Consider the following 18,688-nt stretch of genomic DNA (forward strand, 5'->3'; position numbering starts at 1 on the left):
CATTTTTCGTTCGTTCGCTCATGTGTCTTGCCTCTTCCGGTACGAAACGAATAATTAAGTTTGTAATAGAATTTCTTAATGCGTCAACAGAATTTTTGCGCCAGCAATCCTTGTTCATGGAATAGCCGCTGTCAAACAGGATTTGGAGATAAAGGATACCGCTGTATATGTTCTACAGGATACACAGGGGAACACTGTTCTACTTGTAAAACTTTTTGTGACAATTTTCTTAATTTCTGCCTTCTTTGCCGACAACTGATAAGATTTAACTATTTTACTGGCAAGATCTCATATGAAATTCTTCTTACTGTCTGCCATACAATTCAGATGACGTTACATCAGAGAATTTGCGATTGGATCCACTGATGATCCCCTCATTGATTTTTTTTTCTCATCCCTAGTCTGCTTGATATTGTATTGATAATGCAAGAAGAAACTCTGTCTTGGTCACCCATGGTAGTGAAAGGGTTTCATCACTATTGTTCAAGCCAACTATTTATAATTTTCATCACTTTGTATTGTTGAGCGATTACTTTTCAGAGTTTTTGAGGACGCCGATCAAATTTATGCGCAACTCACGTCTGACACATAAATTTCCGTTATGATTCGTTGCATTTAGCGATCCTCGGTCACGTTAAAGAAAAACCCGGAAATTCTTGTAAACATATCTTGGATATTGGGTCATCGAAAGGAAGCGGGGAGTACTGGATCGACCTCGGGAAAAGCGGAGACCCTTTAAAAGTTTACTGCGACATGACAACTGATGGAGGTATGAAAGATTCTTGAAATATTTATAGACTAATCGTGTAGCAACCTCCAGCCTTTGTGCACCTCCCCGCATGAACCCAGCCACGTGATAGAAGCTCAAGTTACTTAACCATTTCCCTCCCAAGATCTCACTAGCAATTCTCTTTACTGTCTGCCATATAGTTCTTATCATGTTAGTTTGGAGAGTTTGATATTGGATCAACTGATAATCCCCTGATTGTCTCTTTTCCTTATTCTCATCACTTGTCCGCTTGATATTGTATTGATATTGTAAGGAGAAATTCTGTCTTGATCACTCGGCAGTTAAAGGGTTAAAGGTGTCATAGATCAGAGGATTAGCAGTATTTAGAATTCGTGCTTTCATGCACGAGCAAGCATAGATAATCCCATCAATGTACATATTTTTTGAAAGCTTGATAATGATGAAAACAACGACAACTTTGAAGTTTCTTAAAAGGTAATTTCTGCCAGAATTTATATTTGCGAGATTCGCGTGCTCTCAAAGCAACCATCCGACGGTTGTTAAATCCTTTTGTAAACTCGAAAACTCTGTAAGCCTGAAAAATACACTTGATTTTCCGAGTTGTGAAGAGTTCGCAGGTTCTTCTCAAATTTATTTATTAATTAATCGTTTGGATGCATTTTGTAATCCTTGTGTCGTTTTCTTTCAATTTTTTAAATTTACGCGATCCTCCCTCCGTTCCTCCTGAAACCATGTGCACCCCCCCTCCCCCCTAAAATCCTCCGATCCCTTTGAGGCGATAAATGATGACACAATTAAGTTTGCCTGATTTCAGGAGGTTGGCTGCTGGTCGCAAACATTGTGGCTGAGGATTCCATCCCTCAGAGGATGACGTCTATGGAATCATACCTTAGAATACAAGACTACAACAATTCTAAAATGGTCCTTTCCGATACCGCCATGAGGGGGCTGGGAAGGCATTTGTCTTTCACTCAGCTGAGATTTCACTGCAGCAAACAACTGGGACGCACGTTCCACGTGACCACTGTCGCTAACAGCTCTGGTGAAGCTGTGGTCAAGTACTTCAGTGGTGAGACGAATAAGCAACCTTCATCATGCAACTCTTTCCAGAGAGTAGAGGGGGATAGTTCTTTCCTTTCTGTGATGTGTCATGAGTGGGGAACCAAGTCTGATGGGAAATGGGGTCACACGCGCCAGAAAAACAGGCTAGTCGATCATTTGGCCTACGTTCGATACAATTATCACTGGAATATCAGGGAGAATTACTGGCTTTGCGATGACAAAAGAAACGAAAACAAGCCATCACGAGGAGATTTTTGGAAAATATATGCGCGATAAGGTGTCTTAAGAATTACCCACACTCAACACATGACGATTAAAACGAGTAAAACTGTGACTGTTAGATTTTTCGGTACTCTTTCCCCATCACATGCTATAGTTAAATTTTTACCACGAGTATAATTCAGCGAGACAATGAGGTAGAATAGAATAGAATCTTTATTTATACACGATAAGAATTAAAGCTAAAAAGCTTGTGGGGTCGTGTACTTAACAAAATAGTATCGAGCCAACTGTTGATTATACTAAGACACATTTTAAACTAAATAAGAAACTATAATACCGTAAAACATTCAATTTTCCAATTTTTTTTTTTGATGAGAAAAAAGTTTAATGAGAAAAAAAGAGAAAGTTCTCACATTATTTGAACATCATAAAAAGTTGTACCTAGTCTTCTTTATCTTAGAAAAGCACACCAATTAGATCAAGAACAGGTTATGAAGGTGAGTTATCATTAAGTATAGCCTACCTTACTATATGCCGGGTATGAAAGTTTTCTCATCGTATATGTTAAAAAGACTTTGATCACAAAAACCTGTGCAGAAGGTGTTCAAGAACTTGTAAAACGAAGATCGTAATAACTTTTATTGTTGTCGCATAACGCATGCGACCTAGTGACACTCTTTGTGGAATAACCTTGTCAGCAATTCAGTTGTCATTGTATGGTGTTATACTTCATGATCAGTAGCAGAGTGTTTTAGAGAACCATTACGAAGGACCTCCAGACAAGTTTATATTCAGAGCCGTTCTGAAGGACATCGATACTACGTCAGTGTTTATTTTTGGTGTTTCGTCCAACCAGTATATGAAACACGGATCAACTTGAACTCTTTCACCACAAAAAGTGAGAAAAAAAAAGAATTTCTCTTCACAATATCAGCATATTTTCCAGCAGGAAGTTGATGAGAGGAAAGAAAAATGTTTTCTAGGGGTTATTGACTGATTCAGCTCCAAATTCTCAAACTATGAGCAATGCACGGCAAACAGAGTGGGAAGTGATCTCATAATATCCTAACTTTTGAACTTTTTGAACTTTTATTTATTTCACACTATTGATGAAAGTTAATATTCATATGAAAAATAGGAGAGAGAGAGAAGAATAAAAGTATTATTTGGCCATAAAGATAAGTTTGAGAGGTGCACGGTGTCCAAAGTGGCAAAAGCTTTCTAGTTGGACACCGTAATGGTCATATTTAACAATTATTCGCCGAAGGCGAGGTGAATATCGTCGAATAATCCCCGAAACGAAGTCGAGGGGATCATTCGACAATATTCACCGAACCTGAGGAGAATAATTGTTTTAGTATAACCTCAGAGCTGAACAACAGCGAAATTTCTAAAATCATAACATTTTAGTAACATTTATTAACATTTTATTTTAACATTTTATATAAACCGCGTGGAGCGGTTTATATAGCGTCATATAAGGAACCACTCGACCAATCAGATTACTGGAAACTCATTGCTCAGCCCTGAATTTATACTAAAAATAGATAGCAGCCTACAATAAAAGTAAATCAGCAGTAAAGTAAGTAAAATGATTAGGTTTTGTTGAACAAGGTTAAAGTTTCCATTTTTCCTTAAGAGTAGATCAGTAGCAAAGTAAAATGACCAGGTTTGCGGGTTGAGCAAAAGTTGATGTTTCCAGTCTTTTTTAAAGCTGTTGTAAGACATATATTTAAGATAAGTGGGTACGGTTTCCCATATCTTTGAAGCAGAGAACATAAAAGATGATTTTCCCATGTTAGGGGATACTCTTGGTCTAAAAATATTTGGGAAACAAAGCCAACTGTGCTTGTAGCACAACAAACTCACGAGTGTCGTTTCTGTTTTCTTTGTTTTGACTATCTTCTGCCGCTTTTTGCGTTTCCATCGCCGAAATTGTCTAAGAATTACAAACGTAGTTCTAATTCTATTTTATTTCATGCGCGGGATCAATGCGGGCAATCCCGAGCGGGCAACGTTAACATGGGCTCAGGTAGAACACAGTATTCACTTCATCTTGCTCACGAGCGTTGTGAGCGGTGTAATAAATTATTTTAGTATAATTTAAGAGCTGAGCAAAGAGTTTCCAGCAATCTGATTGGTAGAGCGGTTCCTTATATGACGCTATATAAACCGCTCCAAGCGGTTTATATAAAATGTTAAAATAAAATGTTAATAAATGTTACTAAAATGTTATGATTTTAGAAATTTCTCTGTTGTTCAGCTCTGAAATTATTCTAAAACAATTATTCGCCTCTGAGGTTCGGTGAATATTGTCGAATAATCCCTTCGACTTCGTCTCGGGATTATTCGACGATATTCACCTCGCTTTCGGCCAATAATTGTTAATTATAAATATTATTATTATTGTTATATCAGCATCTAAATTCTGCTGAGGAAAAATCTGTTGGTAGTGATACAACTGAAATATGCGTAGTGCGAATACATGTTTAACTCTTCTGCTTCCAAGATATCATTGATGATTCTCCCAACTATCTGCCATACAATTCTTATGTTGTTAGCTGGGAGAATTTCACTCAGTCAGTCAGTAACTTTATTTAGATATTTAATACAGGCTCCAGTTGTTCAAAGGGTGGATAATGCTATCCAACGGATAAATCGCTATCCAGCGGATAAGTGTTACCAAAACGTACTGCGCTGTCCACCGGATAGAGATTTATCCAGTGTATGGCGTTATCCATCCTTTGAACAACCGGGGCCAGGTGTATAAATATATAGCGGGTGTATAAATATCTAGGTTACAATGAAATTTTTATAATAAGTTAAACTGCCTTTACTTATGACTAAAATTAAATTGCTACTTGACAATTACAATAAAATAACAATTAAGCTCCCGTTAGTTAAGAATTACAAATGCAACAGTTTATGTAGCCGCCGTCAGTAATAAATGTAGCAAGATTCTCCCTCATAATATTTGCTTTAAATGTTGATAAGGAAGTTATGTCCCAGTTCTTACTCGATAGTTTTGACCAAATTTGGTATCAGATCAACTAATAATCCCCGAATTGAAATGTTTACTTTATTCTCTTTACTTGTCTGCTTGATTTCGTATTGATATTGTAAGGAGAAATTGTGCCACATTCTGTCACGTACACGCTTGAAGAGTCTCGGACTCGATCGATGATAATACTTCGCCCTGCTCAATGACTCAGTGATTGTCTTAATTAACTCTGACCGAGACAGAACTGATTTCCCCTAACAATATCAATACAAAATCAAGCAGGAAAGTGATGGGGATAAAGAAAAATATCAACTAAGGAATTATTAGTTGATCCGAATTCAAAATTCTCCAAAGTAACCAAAATCATCAGATAGGTCTATATTTTTCGACAAAAGCGATCGGAGCTTTATGACACGCAACCACCATAACTCTGAACTTCAAACTGCGCTACTTTCCAAACCAAGCATGCTATTGAGCTGAAAATATGAAGACAGACACGAATTTAGACCCCCCACTGCCTGATGAGGATACATTTTTGGATTTTGAAATTTGATGATGTCACGTGAAAATCAGCATCATGATTCTTAAAAAAAGTCAGGTTGAGTAGAAATCAATGTTTGGCTCACGCTTAAGTTACAATTTCAACGGTCGAATCGCCTCACCGCTACACAAGAAAGCGCCGAGTGAGCAAAGATGTACCTCCCTGGCCATGTGGAGTTATTGTTCAGATCAGCATTTACCCAGTATTTAGTAAGGACTAAGTTTAAGATACAATGAAATATACGAGGTTCATATATTTTGAACTGCGGTATTAGATACGTATGATGCACGATCCTCGCAGTATATAGCGCTATTTAAGCAATAGCGAAAATCAGACCTGAAAAAAATCAGGCCTGTACGGGATTCGAACCACTGACCTCTGCGATACTAGTGCAGCGCTCTACCAATTGAGCTAACAAGCCAACTGAGAGCAGGCCGTTAAGTTGATTCGTAATAAACCCGTGAAAGTGATAAATCAGATACAATGAAATATATGAGGTTCATATATTTTGAACTGCGGTATTAGATACGTATGATGCACGATCCTCGCAGTATATAGCGCTATTTAAGCAATAGCGAAAATCTAATACCGCAGTTCAAAGTATATGAACCTCATATATTTCATTGTATCTGATTTATCACTATCACGGGTTTATTGTGAATCAGCTTAACGGCCTTCTCCCAGTTGGCTTGTTAGCTCAATTGGTAAGAGCGCTGCACTAGTATCGCAGAGGTCAGTGGTTCGAATCCCGTACAGGCCTGATTTTTTTCAGGTCTGATTTTCGCTATTGCTTAAATAGCGCTATATACTGCGAGGATCGTGCATCATGCGTGACTAAGTTTAAGTTGATTTGCATGTTAGGTACGCTTGCGGGTTTTTGATGATCAAAATCATTAAATACGTAAAATTGAAGCTCCCCCTTAGGGGCTTAAGTGCTTAAATATCTCCACTGGCAGGAGGCAGACTAGTTGGCTATTTACAGAGCGCATCCAATGAGTTGAACCAGGAGCAACCGAGAACAAATCCAATTAGTGGCAGAAAACTAAGATAATGCTCGTAGGATCACAGCAGAAGCTCGCCAGAGTTACTGACTTTTGTATTACAGCACGTGATAAGACCTTGGGTAGAGTTTAGGAGCTTACGTATCTTGGTGTCATGCTTGATCCGTGCCTCTCTTGGAATGACTATATTGACCTTATTTCAACTAAAATTTCATCTCGGTTGGGCATGCTACGCAAAGCTCGTACGGTCATCCCTCGAGAGGCTTGTATCACTTTGTAGAAATGACACCATGATTTTTGCTCTGTTTGATTACTGTTCTGTTGTCTGGGATGGCTGTGGAAAAACAAACCGCGACTACCTGGACAAACCGCAGACTATTTGCAAAATACAATACCATGAAATAAATCGCACTCTTAGTTGGCCATCATTAGAATCACGTCGGAAGTATCAAATTTGCCTTCAGAAATTCAAGCACCTTAATGGCCTTGCGCCTGCCTACCTGTTGAACGATTTTCACTATTCGCGCGACTTCCACGCAAATAACATACGGAACAAGGAGTTTCTCCGTTTGCCTTTAGCAAAAGACCACTAAATACCAAAGTTCTTTTCGCTACAACGAAGCTAAAGCATGGAATGATTTACCCTACAAGCTTAGGATAGAAACTTCTCTTTCGAAATTTAAGAAGGGTCTTAAACTGCATTTCTGCACCTCCAAATCTAGTAGCTTATGACTTATACAGTTGATTTATATCATTCGTTTCTAAGTCGTTTCACCTAGTTATTCATTCACTTAATTACCTAATTATTTCAGTCATATATAATTTAAGTATTTCTAAATAAATGATTTAGTACACAGGCTTCCATTTAAACCAGCCTTAGCTGAATTGGACCTGCCTGCATAAATATTGCTTATAAATAAATAAATAAATAAATAAATAAATAGAAGATTTGAACCCGGGACACCGGATTACAAGTCCAGCACCCTAACCACGTGTCCACGTCGTCTCCTGTAAATAGGTTGTTGTAAAACTGGTGTGGAATCGCTGAGAAATACCCCTTAGTCTCTTAGTTGATCAGTTTGATTTTCTGATCGTCTGTTTGCTGGATAATGCCCTGATATTCGAAGGAGATATTAAATATCAATCACTTCCAAGGGCGCAAATTCAAGTATTACCCTTGAAAGTGAAAGACAAAGCCGACCACTCCTAAATGTGCTCTTTATGTGTTCTAAAACCTAGTGTATGGAAATATAAAAATAAATATAAATAACGGAGGTGGCGGCGGGATCATTGCCCCATATTCGATTTGAATGAAATTGACAACGAACAATATGTCAATATGACAATTTCTTTCTCCGATTAGTTTGCGTCTTCACGGACTGATGATTCAAACACACATTCAAATAACGGACGATAATCATGATCAAGATTTAAACCGTTCCTTGATTCTGAAAGTTTCCTTTTTCCTTTCCAAAGAGGAAACTCTATCATAACTTATCACGCCAGGGGGGCATGAAGTGCAAGCCCTAATCAAGCGGACATTGTTTCTCGGAATAACAAAGTAGGGCACTGCCAGTGGTAAAAATGCTGCGTGGTTTCTCACAAAGATGCATACGGCACATGCCTAGTGAAGTTAAAAGGCACTGTGTGACATTCAATAGACTGTTCAGTTGTGTCCTTCGCCGCACCACGGATACGCCACACAATTTCATATGGTCTATTCGTCCCCCATCTTATCTCCATACTTCCACTTGTTAACTCCAAGCGGAGGAAGGAAATTGTCAAATCTAGTGCATAGATGATTGACTCTTCGGGCTGGTGAAAACTGCAACGGAGTCCTCAATTCATCCAGGTAATAACTCAATATGCATGTGAGAGACTTCCTGTTTTCAGAATGTTATTAGTTTCTCTAGATATCGTCACGGATCTAAACTCTTCGTACGACATCAACGGAAATCGAATCATTTTCACGATGTCGTCTCTCTAATAATTCTTGATAGTCACGAATAAAACAGATACAGATCCAGAGATCAAACATGAGTGTGCGAATACTATTTCTGAAAATTTCTGAAAATTTTTTTTAAGGTCGATATCTCTAGCGTAAAAATCACATATAAGTTCAGGAATAGAGGTGAACAGAGATGATACGCGGGTGCTCGGTCTATGAGATATGAATCATATCTGCGTTTTTTGAAACATATTTTTTTTAGTATCGTTTGTGTTCTGAATATGCTATGCTCAGGGCTAGGAGAGTTAGGTTTGCACAGTTCTGCTAATGTAAAATGTTTCATTAGGAAGCAATCGAAAGGTACTCTTTGGAACTAAGTATAAATCAATGTTAGATATCTTCCAATTACGTTTAGTAACTTCATTTCGTCATAGAAAGACAACGTAGATCTGAAAATCCCTCATCACTGAATCAAACACACGAAAAAAGTTCTAATTAATTTCAAATTATAGAAAAATATCTTTCCTATAAACAATGCGTGTACCTTAGTGCCAACCGTTTTTCGATTGCGTAGGAAAATGAAAATGAAATTTCATTATCTTTTTTTTGTTTTTCGTTTTTTCGTTTGTTCGTTTTTGGTTTTTTGGTTTTTGGTTTTTGGTTTTCGTTTTTAGTTTTTCGCTGCGCTGTAAAAAAACGAAATTGGACTTAAATTTTCGTTTTCACTTTTGTATGGAATTTGAAAAACGGATTGCAATTTAAGTCAAGTCGTTTTTCGTTTTCCACCAATGGCACTGAAACTGACATTCCGTGGGAAAATTAATTCTACCTAAAATAACAACCAATCATGTTACGACAGATCCCCGCGAAATAAGGGTAGACGCGGCAAAAAGAAGAAGACTCACGATAAAAGAGAAAACCTCACTGCCAAAAGAAAAGGACTCACGGCAAAAGAAATAACAATATTCTCACGGCATTAAAGAGAGCGAGGGGGCTGGGAGGTTCTTTAATTTGCCAGGGTTTTTTTTTTTCTGCCTTCAGGTTTTTTTCTTTTGCCGTGAGGCTTTTTCTTTTGCCGTGAGGCTTTTTCTTTTACCCTGAGTTTATTTCTTTTACCGCATATACCGCAAAAAATTGTCATTCAAGAACACATTTTTTTTGCAAGACTCACAGCAAAGGACAATTTCGTAACCCGCCTTCTGAAATACAGTGTCACGAGCAATCAGTTTTTGACCCTCAAATGAATTTTGAAAGACTCAACAAACACAGGCGATTGTTGAAATACTAAGGTTATTCGTAATCCGCCATATTTAAATACATTTCCGTTCATATGCAATACGCAGTCAGTCTTTGAACGATCGATATTAGCCGCTGACCCTCAAGTGAATTTTAAATTTTGCCGTTTTTGCCGTGAGTTGATTTTGTTTTGCCCCGAGTTATTTTATTTTGCCGCCAGTTATTTTATCTTGCCAGTGCCATTGGCGGAAAACGAAAAACGACTTGACTTGCAATCCTTTTTCCAAATTCTATACGAAAACAACAACGAGAAACGAAAATTGGGGTCCAATTTGGTTTTTTTACAGCGCAGCGAAAACTATAACGAAAATAAAATTTCATTTCATTTTCCTCCGCGATTGAAAAACGGTTGGCACTAAGGTCTACGCATTATAAACGTCCACCATCACAGGCTGCTGGAATTGCGATGCCAACTCGACATTTCTATCCCTTAAGTAAACGAAAATGAAACTCAGGAACTAGAACCCGGTTTCAGAGCAGCTGCACGGCACTCACTAAAACAATACTATTGGTATTGTTGATCTCGGCATGTAGACTATTAATGCAAACAGTGATCACGGGCGCCTTAGAATGTTCTATTATTAATGAAGTCACCCTTACGTGTTTGCAAAGTTAGTTCTTCCGTTTAGACTGTACGTCTTTCGAGAAATTAATCTTCCGTTCTCGAAGCGTCCATCAGTTAAGTGCTCCTTGTGATCCGTAGCTGTCGCTAGTTATTCTCCAATCACTAGTTGTCGAACTTGGATTTGATGGCTCAGTCAAAGCTGTATTTCAAGCTAAAGCAAACAATTATTTTTCCATTCATGGTTCTCACGCTGACTGAAATCGTACAAGGAAAGGGTGAGTCATATATCATTTGGAATCTCGAGTCATTTCATGCACAGTAAGACAAAAATCAGATAATCCTAGGGTTTACGGTCAACTCGCCATCACAACAAACTCTTCACCACAAAACTCCCCACCACTTAAAGTGAAATCGCCACATGTGGCGATTTACTAAAACGTTATGTGTGAAACTTACATAAAATGAAAGCTAATGAAGATGTAGTACTATATTACGAAAAGGGAAAGGTGTAATGACTGAATAATGGAACGTTAAACGAAATAAAACATGTTGATATCACGAAGATTATGATCAGTTAGCGAACAGCGAAACCATTCCTTCTTCGTTTGGAAAACTCTTTGTTTTAATGAGCTAACAAATGCAGCCATCAGAAAGAAAATCGCTGACATTCTACTTATTACTCTAATAATTATAGTTTGATCCGTTTGCCCTTCAGGAACTCCTAGAGGGTATCAAGTCGCTTTCTGCAGAATATTTCCGTGTTTGTACGCACTCTTAATTTCGCATCATAAAAACTAAAAGATAAATAAACTTCAAGATCTAACCTTTCGTATGATATAAGTTTCATTAGATTTGAGAGCGAATCGTTTTCATAAGAAGGAAACTAAATTGGACTTGAGTTTGCACCTGCGCTGGACGGCTGAATAGAAGTTAGCATACAATGCATACCCGCAATTGAAACGATATATCAAAACCATAAAATAGCTTTTATTGTACTTGTAAGAGCCTCATCACTGACAATAAGATTAAATGGGGATACTGAAAAGCAGATGTTAATATAGACAACAAGGCTACGTTAAGAAAATCAGTGGCATACCTTTCCATCGTTTTCCAAGACTGGTGCAAAAACACTCGCGACTCCATTTGAAACAATCGATAGCACGCAAGAACAAACTTCTACCCCGTTCTCAATCTTTTTCCAACTATTTTTCTTTGACACTTTCCAAGCATTTGGTTTATTCAGGTGACAAAGAAAATCTGGGGTAATAATGTTATTGCTTTTTAAAAAAAAAGGTTCTTTAAGGGAGTCATCAGTCATCGCCTAGGGTATCACTTAGTTTTCAGGAAGAACGGATTGGGGATTAATCGTCGTCAACAGGATATAAAGAGGGGACTATGCACAATTGACTGCCAATTAATTGCTAATGCGGGGGGAAAAGGGGGGGGAGGGGAAGCATAAGAATATTTTAGAGCCTTATGAGGGGGTCAGGTACATATTATTGTGACAAAACCAAAATCCTTCCCCCCCTCCCCGCTGGTGATAATGACTGGTCCCTATTTAGCCTAGGAAAAGCCGGCCACGATCTCAGCCGCTCATGTCCAAGCCTTTTGAAAACACTCGCCATTCAGTCACTAGTCTGTTCTGTACTTTAGACAGGTTAAAATCGTTTTCAAGTTGGCACCTTGTGATATGAACTGATTATTCTAAATTGAAGATCTGGTTGATTAAACTCTTTTACTCTGCTACTTCTTTTTGTAGACGATTGTCGCACTCTAGAGTTTGGGCCCCAAATGGTTGGGAGATCTCTGTTGAATCACACGATCATTTCGCTCGTCATAAACTCGATGGACACTTGTGAATTGAGGTGCTATCTTGAACACGACTGTGTGTCGATCAACTTTGGAGCTGAAGATGACGGAGGGAATAGATGTGAACTAAGTGACTCAGATCATATTATTCATCCTGGAGATCTTAAAAATCGAGAGGGATTTATCTACACATCAGTTGAGGTATCATTGTATTAGTCTTTCAATTCCATAGAAGTCTTACACCATGAATTGAGACCACAAAATTAGCTGAGTAAAACGAAAGACATCGCACATACTTCTCAACTTTGCGCCAAGACGTTAATGAGTTGATTTCCCCTCAGGCGCACTGTGTTCTTCTAACCCCGTTTAAAAAACACTTATCCTGAGCGGGTTTTCCAGCTCAAACTAAACTAAGGAAAGGAATCGTGGCGCCCTTGTGTATTACGCACTGTTTATTTCCTCTTTGCCTCCATCTCTCCTTACTTTTACGACAAGCATTTCCTTTTCAATCTCTTTTCCTCTTATTCTCTGCTATTTTCACAAATTTTTTATTTTCTCTTGTCTAATATCTCCCTTCAACAGTAGAACTCTAGTAACTGAAACTCGGTTAACTCGAACTCCCTGGTACCTTGTGAAAGATCCAATTTCCTTAAACCCATTCTTTGTTCCTTTTGGAGTTGGAGTTAGCGAGGTTCTATCGTATTTTCTGGCAATTTCTTGCCTCTTCTGGCATGAAATGAATAATTAAGTATGTAATCGAATTTCTTTTTGCCTCAACAGAATTTTTGCACCAGCAATCCTTGTTCATCAAATGGCCGCTGTCAAACAGGATTTGGAGATAAAGGATACCGCTGTATATGTTCTACGGGATACACTGGGGAACACTGTTCTACTGGTAAAACTTTTTGTGACGATCTTCTGAATTTCTGACTTCTTGACCGACAACTGATAAGACGTAACCCTTCCTCTCGCAAGATCTGATAAGAAATTCCTCTTACTGTCTGCGATACAATTCACATGACGTTACTTCGGGGAATTTGCAATTGGATCCACTTATGATCCCCTAATTAATATTTTTTTCTCATCCCTTGTCTGCTTGATATTGTATTGATAATGCAAAAAGAAACTCTGACTTGGTCACCCATGGTAGTGAAAGGGTTCTATCATTATTGTTATAGCCAACCATTTATAATTTTCATCACCTTGTATTGTTAAGCGATTACTTTTCAGAATTTTTGAGGACACCAATCAAATTTAGGCGCAACTCACGCCTGACACATATATTTCCGTTATGATTCGTTGCATCTAGCGATCCTCGGTCACGTTAAAGAAAACCCTGGGAATTCTTGTAAACATATCTTGGATACTGGGTCATCGAAAGGAAACGGGGAGTACTGGATCGACCTCGAGAACAGCGGAGACCCCTTAAAAGTTTACTGTGACATGACAACTGATGGAGGTATGAAGGATTCTTGAAATATTGATAAACCAATCGCGTAGCAACATCCAACCTTAATGCACCACCCCGCATGAACCCAGCCGCGTGATAGAAGGTCAAGTTACTTAAGCCTTTCACTCCTAGGATCTCATTAGCAATTCTCCTTACTGTCTGCCATACAGTTCTTATGATACTAGTTTGGAGAAGCTGATATTGGATCAACTGATAATTCCCTGATTTTCTTTTTTCCTTATTCTCATCACTTGTCTACTTGACATTGTATTGATATTACGTATGATGCACGATCCTTGTATTGATATTGTAAGGAGAAGTTCTGTCTTGATCACTCATGGCTGTTAAAGGGTTAAAGGTGTCATAGAGAGAGGATTAGCAGTATTTAGAATTCGTGCTTTCATGCACGAGCAAGCATAGATAATCCCATCAATGTACACATATTTTGAAAGCTTGATAATCATGAAAACAACCATAACTTTGAAGTTTCTTAAAAGGTAATTTCTGCCAGAATTTATATTTGCTAGATTCACGGGCTCTCAAAGCAATCAGCCGACGGTTGTTGAATCCTTTTTGAGACTCGAAAACTCTGTAAGCCTGAAAAATACACTTGATTTTTCGAGTTGTGAAGAGTTCGCAGATCCGTCTCAAATTTATTTTGTTACGGTATTTTCACAACCGACAGAAAGATACAATTCGTTCAAACTCAACTACTTTATTGACTGACGTAATAATCTTACTACGGAGTGCCGGATATCAATAACGAATGCAATAACTATACTCTTATCTTAGAGCCCTCTATAAAACTATAATCTCAGTGCACTACTGCAAAACTCACAGTTCTCTTCCAAGATCCTTGTAACTTATTGATGTCTACAAAACTTTTCTCAACGTAGCCTTGCACACAGCTGACGATTCCAGTAACAGTAAATAATTCCAACAATTCTCTCTAGTCCAGCTATGTAATAACACTAGCTTCTCTGGGCTCTTCGCGACAGCACTAACTCTATTGAAACTCTGCGACAACACACAGTTTCACAATACACTGGCTCTGCTCTCTGGCTCGCTGGCAGTCCAAAATGACTCTCAGGAAATATTAACTGAAGAAAAAGCTCACTGAAGAAAAGGCTAACTTTAACCGATCGCAACTCCTTATATATGTTTTACACATGAGAGGACACACAGGGCTTGCACTGTAAGTATCCCGGAATGCTTCATACAATTCCTTATGATTTGATTATAAGGAATTGTATGGAACTTTTTCAGCGTTAGTCGTGGCGCAGCGGGTGTTGTCATGTATGATCCTTGCGAGGATCATAGGTGAAGACGCCTGCTGCGCCTCGATTAATACTAAAAAGCTCCATACAATTCCTTACAATTTTATTAGAAGGAGTTGTATGAAGCTCTCAGAGATACTTACAATGCAAGCCCTGTGTGCCTTCTCACCAATGTTCTGAATATTCCAGGGATCTGTAATACAACTATTTTTAATATCATTACATCTGTATTGCATAATAACAAAATATGCTGACTAAGGCTTCTAGAAAGTCCCATTAAGAGTTCTTTATGAGTCAGCATGACTAAGCGTTCTAGAAACTTCCTTAGTTCTAATTTTAGTAATTCTGTAACACGACGCTTTCTAGAAAATACGGGCACTCTCCATAACAATTATTAATTAATCCTTTGCATGCGTTTTTTAATCCTTTCGTCACTCTCTTTCAATAATATTTGCATTTACCTGATCCCCCTCAGTTCCTCATGAAAACCCCGTGACCTCCCTCCCACCCCCCCTCTAAAATCCTCCGATACCATTCAGGCGATAAATGATGACACAATAAAGTTTGCCTGATTTCAGGAGGTTGGCTGTTGGTCGCAAACTTTGTGGCTGAGGATTCCACTCCTCAGGGGAAGACGTCTATGGAATCATACCTTGGAATACAAGACTACAACAACTCTAAGATGTCCCTTTCCGATACTGCCATGAGCGAACTGAGGAAGCGTTTGTCTTTCACTCAGCTGAGATTCCACTGCAGCAAACAACTAGGACGCACGTTCCACGTGACCACTGTCGCTAACAGCTCTGGTGAAGCTGTGGTCAAGTACTTCAGTGGTGAGACGATTGAGCGACCTTTTTCATGCAACTCTTTCCAGAGAGTAGAGGGGGATAATTCTTTCCTTTCTGTGATGTGTCATGAGTGGGGAAACACGAATGATGGGAAATGGGGTCACACGCGCATGAAAAACAAGCTAGTCGATCATTTGGCCTACGTTCCAAACAAGAATCACTGGGATATCGAGCAGAATTACTGGCTTTGCGATGACAAAAGAAACGAAAGCAAGCCATCACGAGGAGATTTTTGGAAAATATATGCGCGATAAGCTATTTTAACAACTACCCACACTCAACACATGACGATTAAAACGGGTAAAATTCTGAATGTTAGATTTTTCGGCACTCTTTCCCCATCACATGGTGTAGTTAAATTTTCACCTGAGTATAATTCAACGAGACAATGAGGTTGATGACAAAACTGAGAGAAAGTTCTAACATTATTTGAACATCATAAAAAGTTGTACCTAGCCTTTTTTATCTTAGAAAAGCACACCAATTAGATCAAGAACAGGTTATGAAGGTGAATTATCATTAAGTATAGCCTTCCTTACTTACTATATGCAGGGTATAATAGTTTTCTTATCATATATGTTAAAAAGACGTTGATTACAAAAACCTGTGCAGAAGGTGTTCAAGAACTTGTAAAACGAAGACAATGACGTAATAACTTCTATTGTTGTCGCATAACATATGCGACCTGGTGACACTCTGTGGAATAATCTTGTCCGCAATTCAGTTGTCATTGTATAGTGTTATATTTCAGGAGTAGAGTGTTTTAGAGAACCGTTACGAAGGACCTCCAGACAAGTTTATGTTTATAGCCGTTCCGAAGAACATCGATACTAGTTCAGTGTTTATTTTTGGTGTTTCGTCCAACCAGTATATGAAACACGAAACAACTTGAACCCTTTCACCGCAAAAAGTGAGAAAAAAAGAGAATTTCTCTTTACAATGTCAACACATTTTCCAGCAGGAAGTTGATGAGAGGAAAGAAAAATGTTTTCTAGGGGTTATTGACTGATTGAGCTCCAAATTCTCAAATTATGAGCAATGCACGGCAAACAGAGTGGAGAAGTGATCTCATAATATCTGACCTATAATTCTCCATTGTAGCTGTTTTACTTTCCAGTTTGTAAATAAGTCGTAAAAGTGGTGTGGAATCGCTGAAAAATTCCACTAAGTCTCTTGGTTTTGAGTTAATATCAATTACCTCTTTGCGAGTTCAAGTATTGCTCTTGAAAGTGAAAGACCTAGCCGACCACTCCTGAATGTGATCTTTATGTGTTTCAAAACCTAGTGTATCGAAAGGAAAGAACAGGACCCAAACATTGTATTCTTTATGAAAAAAGTTTGATTCTTATCCATTTTGATAGCTGCAAATACCTGCAAATGATTGTAGAGGAAAACTGTCGTAATATCAACATTAATTTATACTGAAGTGCTTATTAAGTGCCACATAACACCTCTGCTTGCCGAATTACATTGGTTACCAGTGCGCGCCAGAATACATTATAAGATACTTTTAAGAACTTATAAAATTTTGCACGGTCTTGCCCCTAAGTACCTTTCAGACCTAACTAGACGCTCGAGGAGCGTTCACTCGGGCTTCTTTTATAGCCATGGCATTCACACTAAAAAAGAGTGCAGTCAGAACATAGCTTGCAAATTCGGGCAATGAAATTCAATAGCGCGAGCGTGCTTCAATTTTCCCTTGTGCACGCTGGTGATGTTGGCAAACAAACGCCTCGCGAAAAAAATTTTTTCTCGCGAGTAACTTCAGCATTTTTCAGGCATTAAAAGACGGGAAAAACTTCCGCAAAAAAGTCAAGCTAGCCATGGCAACAAGGGAACAGGCCGATGAAGATCTGCCCACTTTTTCTTTGGGAATGGATTTTTTAACTCCCGAGAAAGAACCCAGAGAAAGGGAAAACAAAACAATCAACGCCAGTTTCATCTCGTTTCGCAACTCTAACTTCAACATCACGCATGAATTCATCTGTCAGTTTTTGACCAATCTGAGACAAGATCATTGAAGTATAGCGAAACACTTTTCCGAAACAAAATAAACAACGCATTGAAGCGTAGGGAAGAGTATTTCTGCCCTTAAAACATAAACTACAGCTTTGAAAATGTAATAAAACAATTGGTTTATGTGTCAGCTGGGCGTTCATCGAGACTTGAAGCACTTGGGAAGTTTGAAGAGGACTCGAGAAGCTAGAGTTGCTCTCGGCTGCGCCTCGAGGAACTCACGGCCCCTGGGTCTCCGAGGATGGAAAGATGCCTAAGAGTCTTAGGCATCTTTCCATCCTCGGAGACCCAGGGGCCGTGAGTCGATTTCAAGTTTGGGTAGAAGAGTCCCTGGGGACATTGTCTTACAAGACTAGTTCCAAACGGTCGCAGTCGTTCTGGCATCTGATTGGTGCGAGAAAATCTTTGTGTTTTTCTGCCCAATCAGAGTGAAGTGTGCTTTAGAGTCCTTTCGTGTGTTCTACCACGGACACATACAAGAAGCTCAGTTGCTCGCCATGATTGCTTGGGCCGTACGACGGAGATTTTCTCGAGGTGAAAAGTTTCAGTCTCAGCGCACAATGTCAGAAAAATCGATCAGATTGTCCGCGAAAATCTTAGCGGAAGTTGTACTGAATATTTTCGCAGGTATCGTATAAAACATAATGGTTGCAAGCGTTAATATAATTGTTGCTTTAAACGTTAGACGAGATGTAAGCTTAAATCTGTCTAGATTTTTTGTATAATTTTCTGTAACTGAAACTTTGCCAATCCCGAGAAGTTATTCGTCGCACGGGCCACGCAGGTATGTCGAGCAACTGGCACTTACGCAGCTTTCTGTGCGCGCCAAAATCTAATCTAATCTTTGCTTGAAAAAAAAAGAAAAGCTAAGCGTGGAAACTTTTGTTTATTAGATGTGGGT

General features: G+C 38.7%; 1 protein-coding gene across 1 annotated transcript; it reads left to right on the top strand.

The window, feature by feature from the left end:
• Positions 1 to 78: 78 nt before the first annotated feature.
• Positions 79 to 17,874, top strand: LOC111344400 (uncharacterized). Its single transcript, XM_088736960.1, has 8 exons — positions 79 to 205; positions 620 to 769; positions 1,566 to 2,080; positions 2,496 to 2,532; positions 12,147 to 12,397; positions 12,977 to 13,091; positions 13,506 to 13,655; positions 15,502 to 17,874. Exons 1-8 carry the CDS (start codon positions 79 to 81, stop codon positions 16,023 to 16,025), a joined length of 1,869 nt encoding a protein of 622 aa, XP_088593086.1. The 3' UTR covers positions 16,026 to 17,874.
• Positions 17,875 to 18,688: the final 814 nt, after the last annotated feature.

This window comes from Stylophora pistillata, chromosome 10, assembly GCF_964205215.1.
Source record: "Stylophora pistillata chromosome 10, jaStyPist1.2, whole genome shotgun sequence".
In the NCBI taxonomy this organism is placed as follows: domain Eukaryota; kingdom Metazoa; phylum Cnidaria; class Anthozoa; order Scleractinia; family Pocilloporidae; genus Stylophora; species Stylophora pistillata.

Excerpts from the sequence above, each read along its gene's own strand:
- LOC111344400 (XM_088736960.1), top strand. The coding sequence starts at position 79 with ATGCGTCAACAGAATTTTTGCGCCAGCAATCCTTGTTCATGGAATAGC. Across the intron at positions 13,092-13,505 it reads TGGGGAACACTGTTCTACTG|CGATCCTCGGTCACGTTAAA; the intron begins GTAAAACTTTTT and ends CGTTGCATCTAG. Across the intron at positions 13,656-15,501 it reads TGACATGACAACTGATGGAG|GAGGTTGGCTGTTGGTCGCA; the intron begins GTATGAAGGATT and ends GCCTGATTTCAG.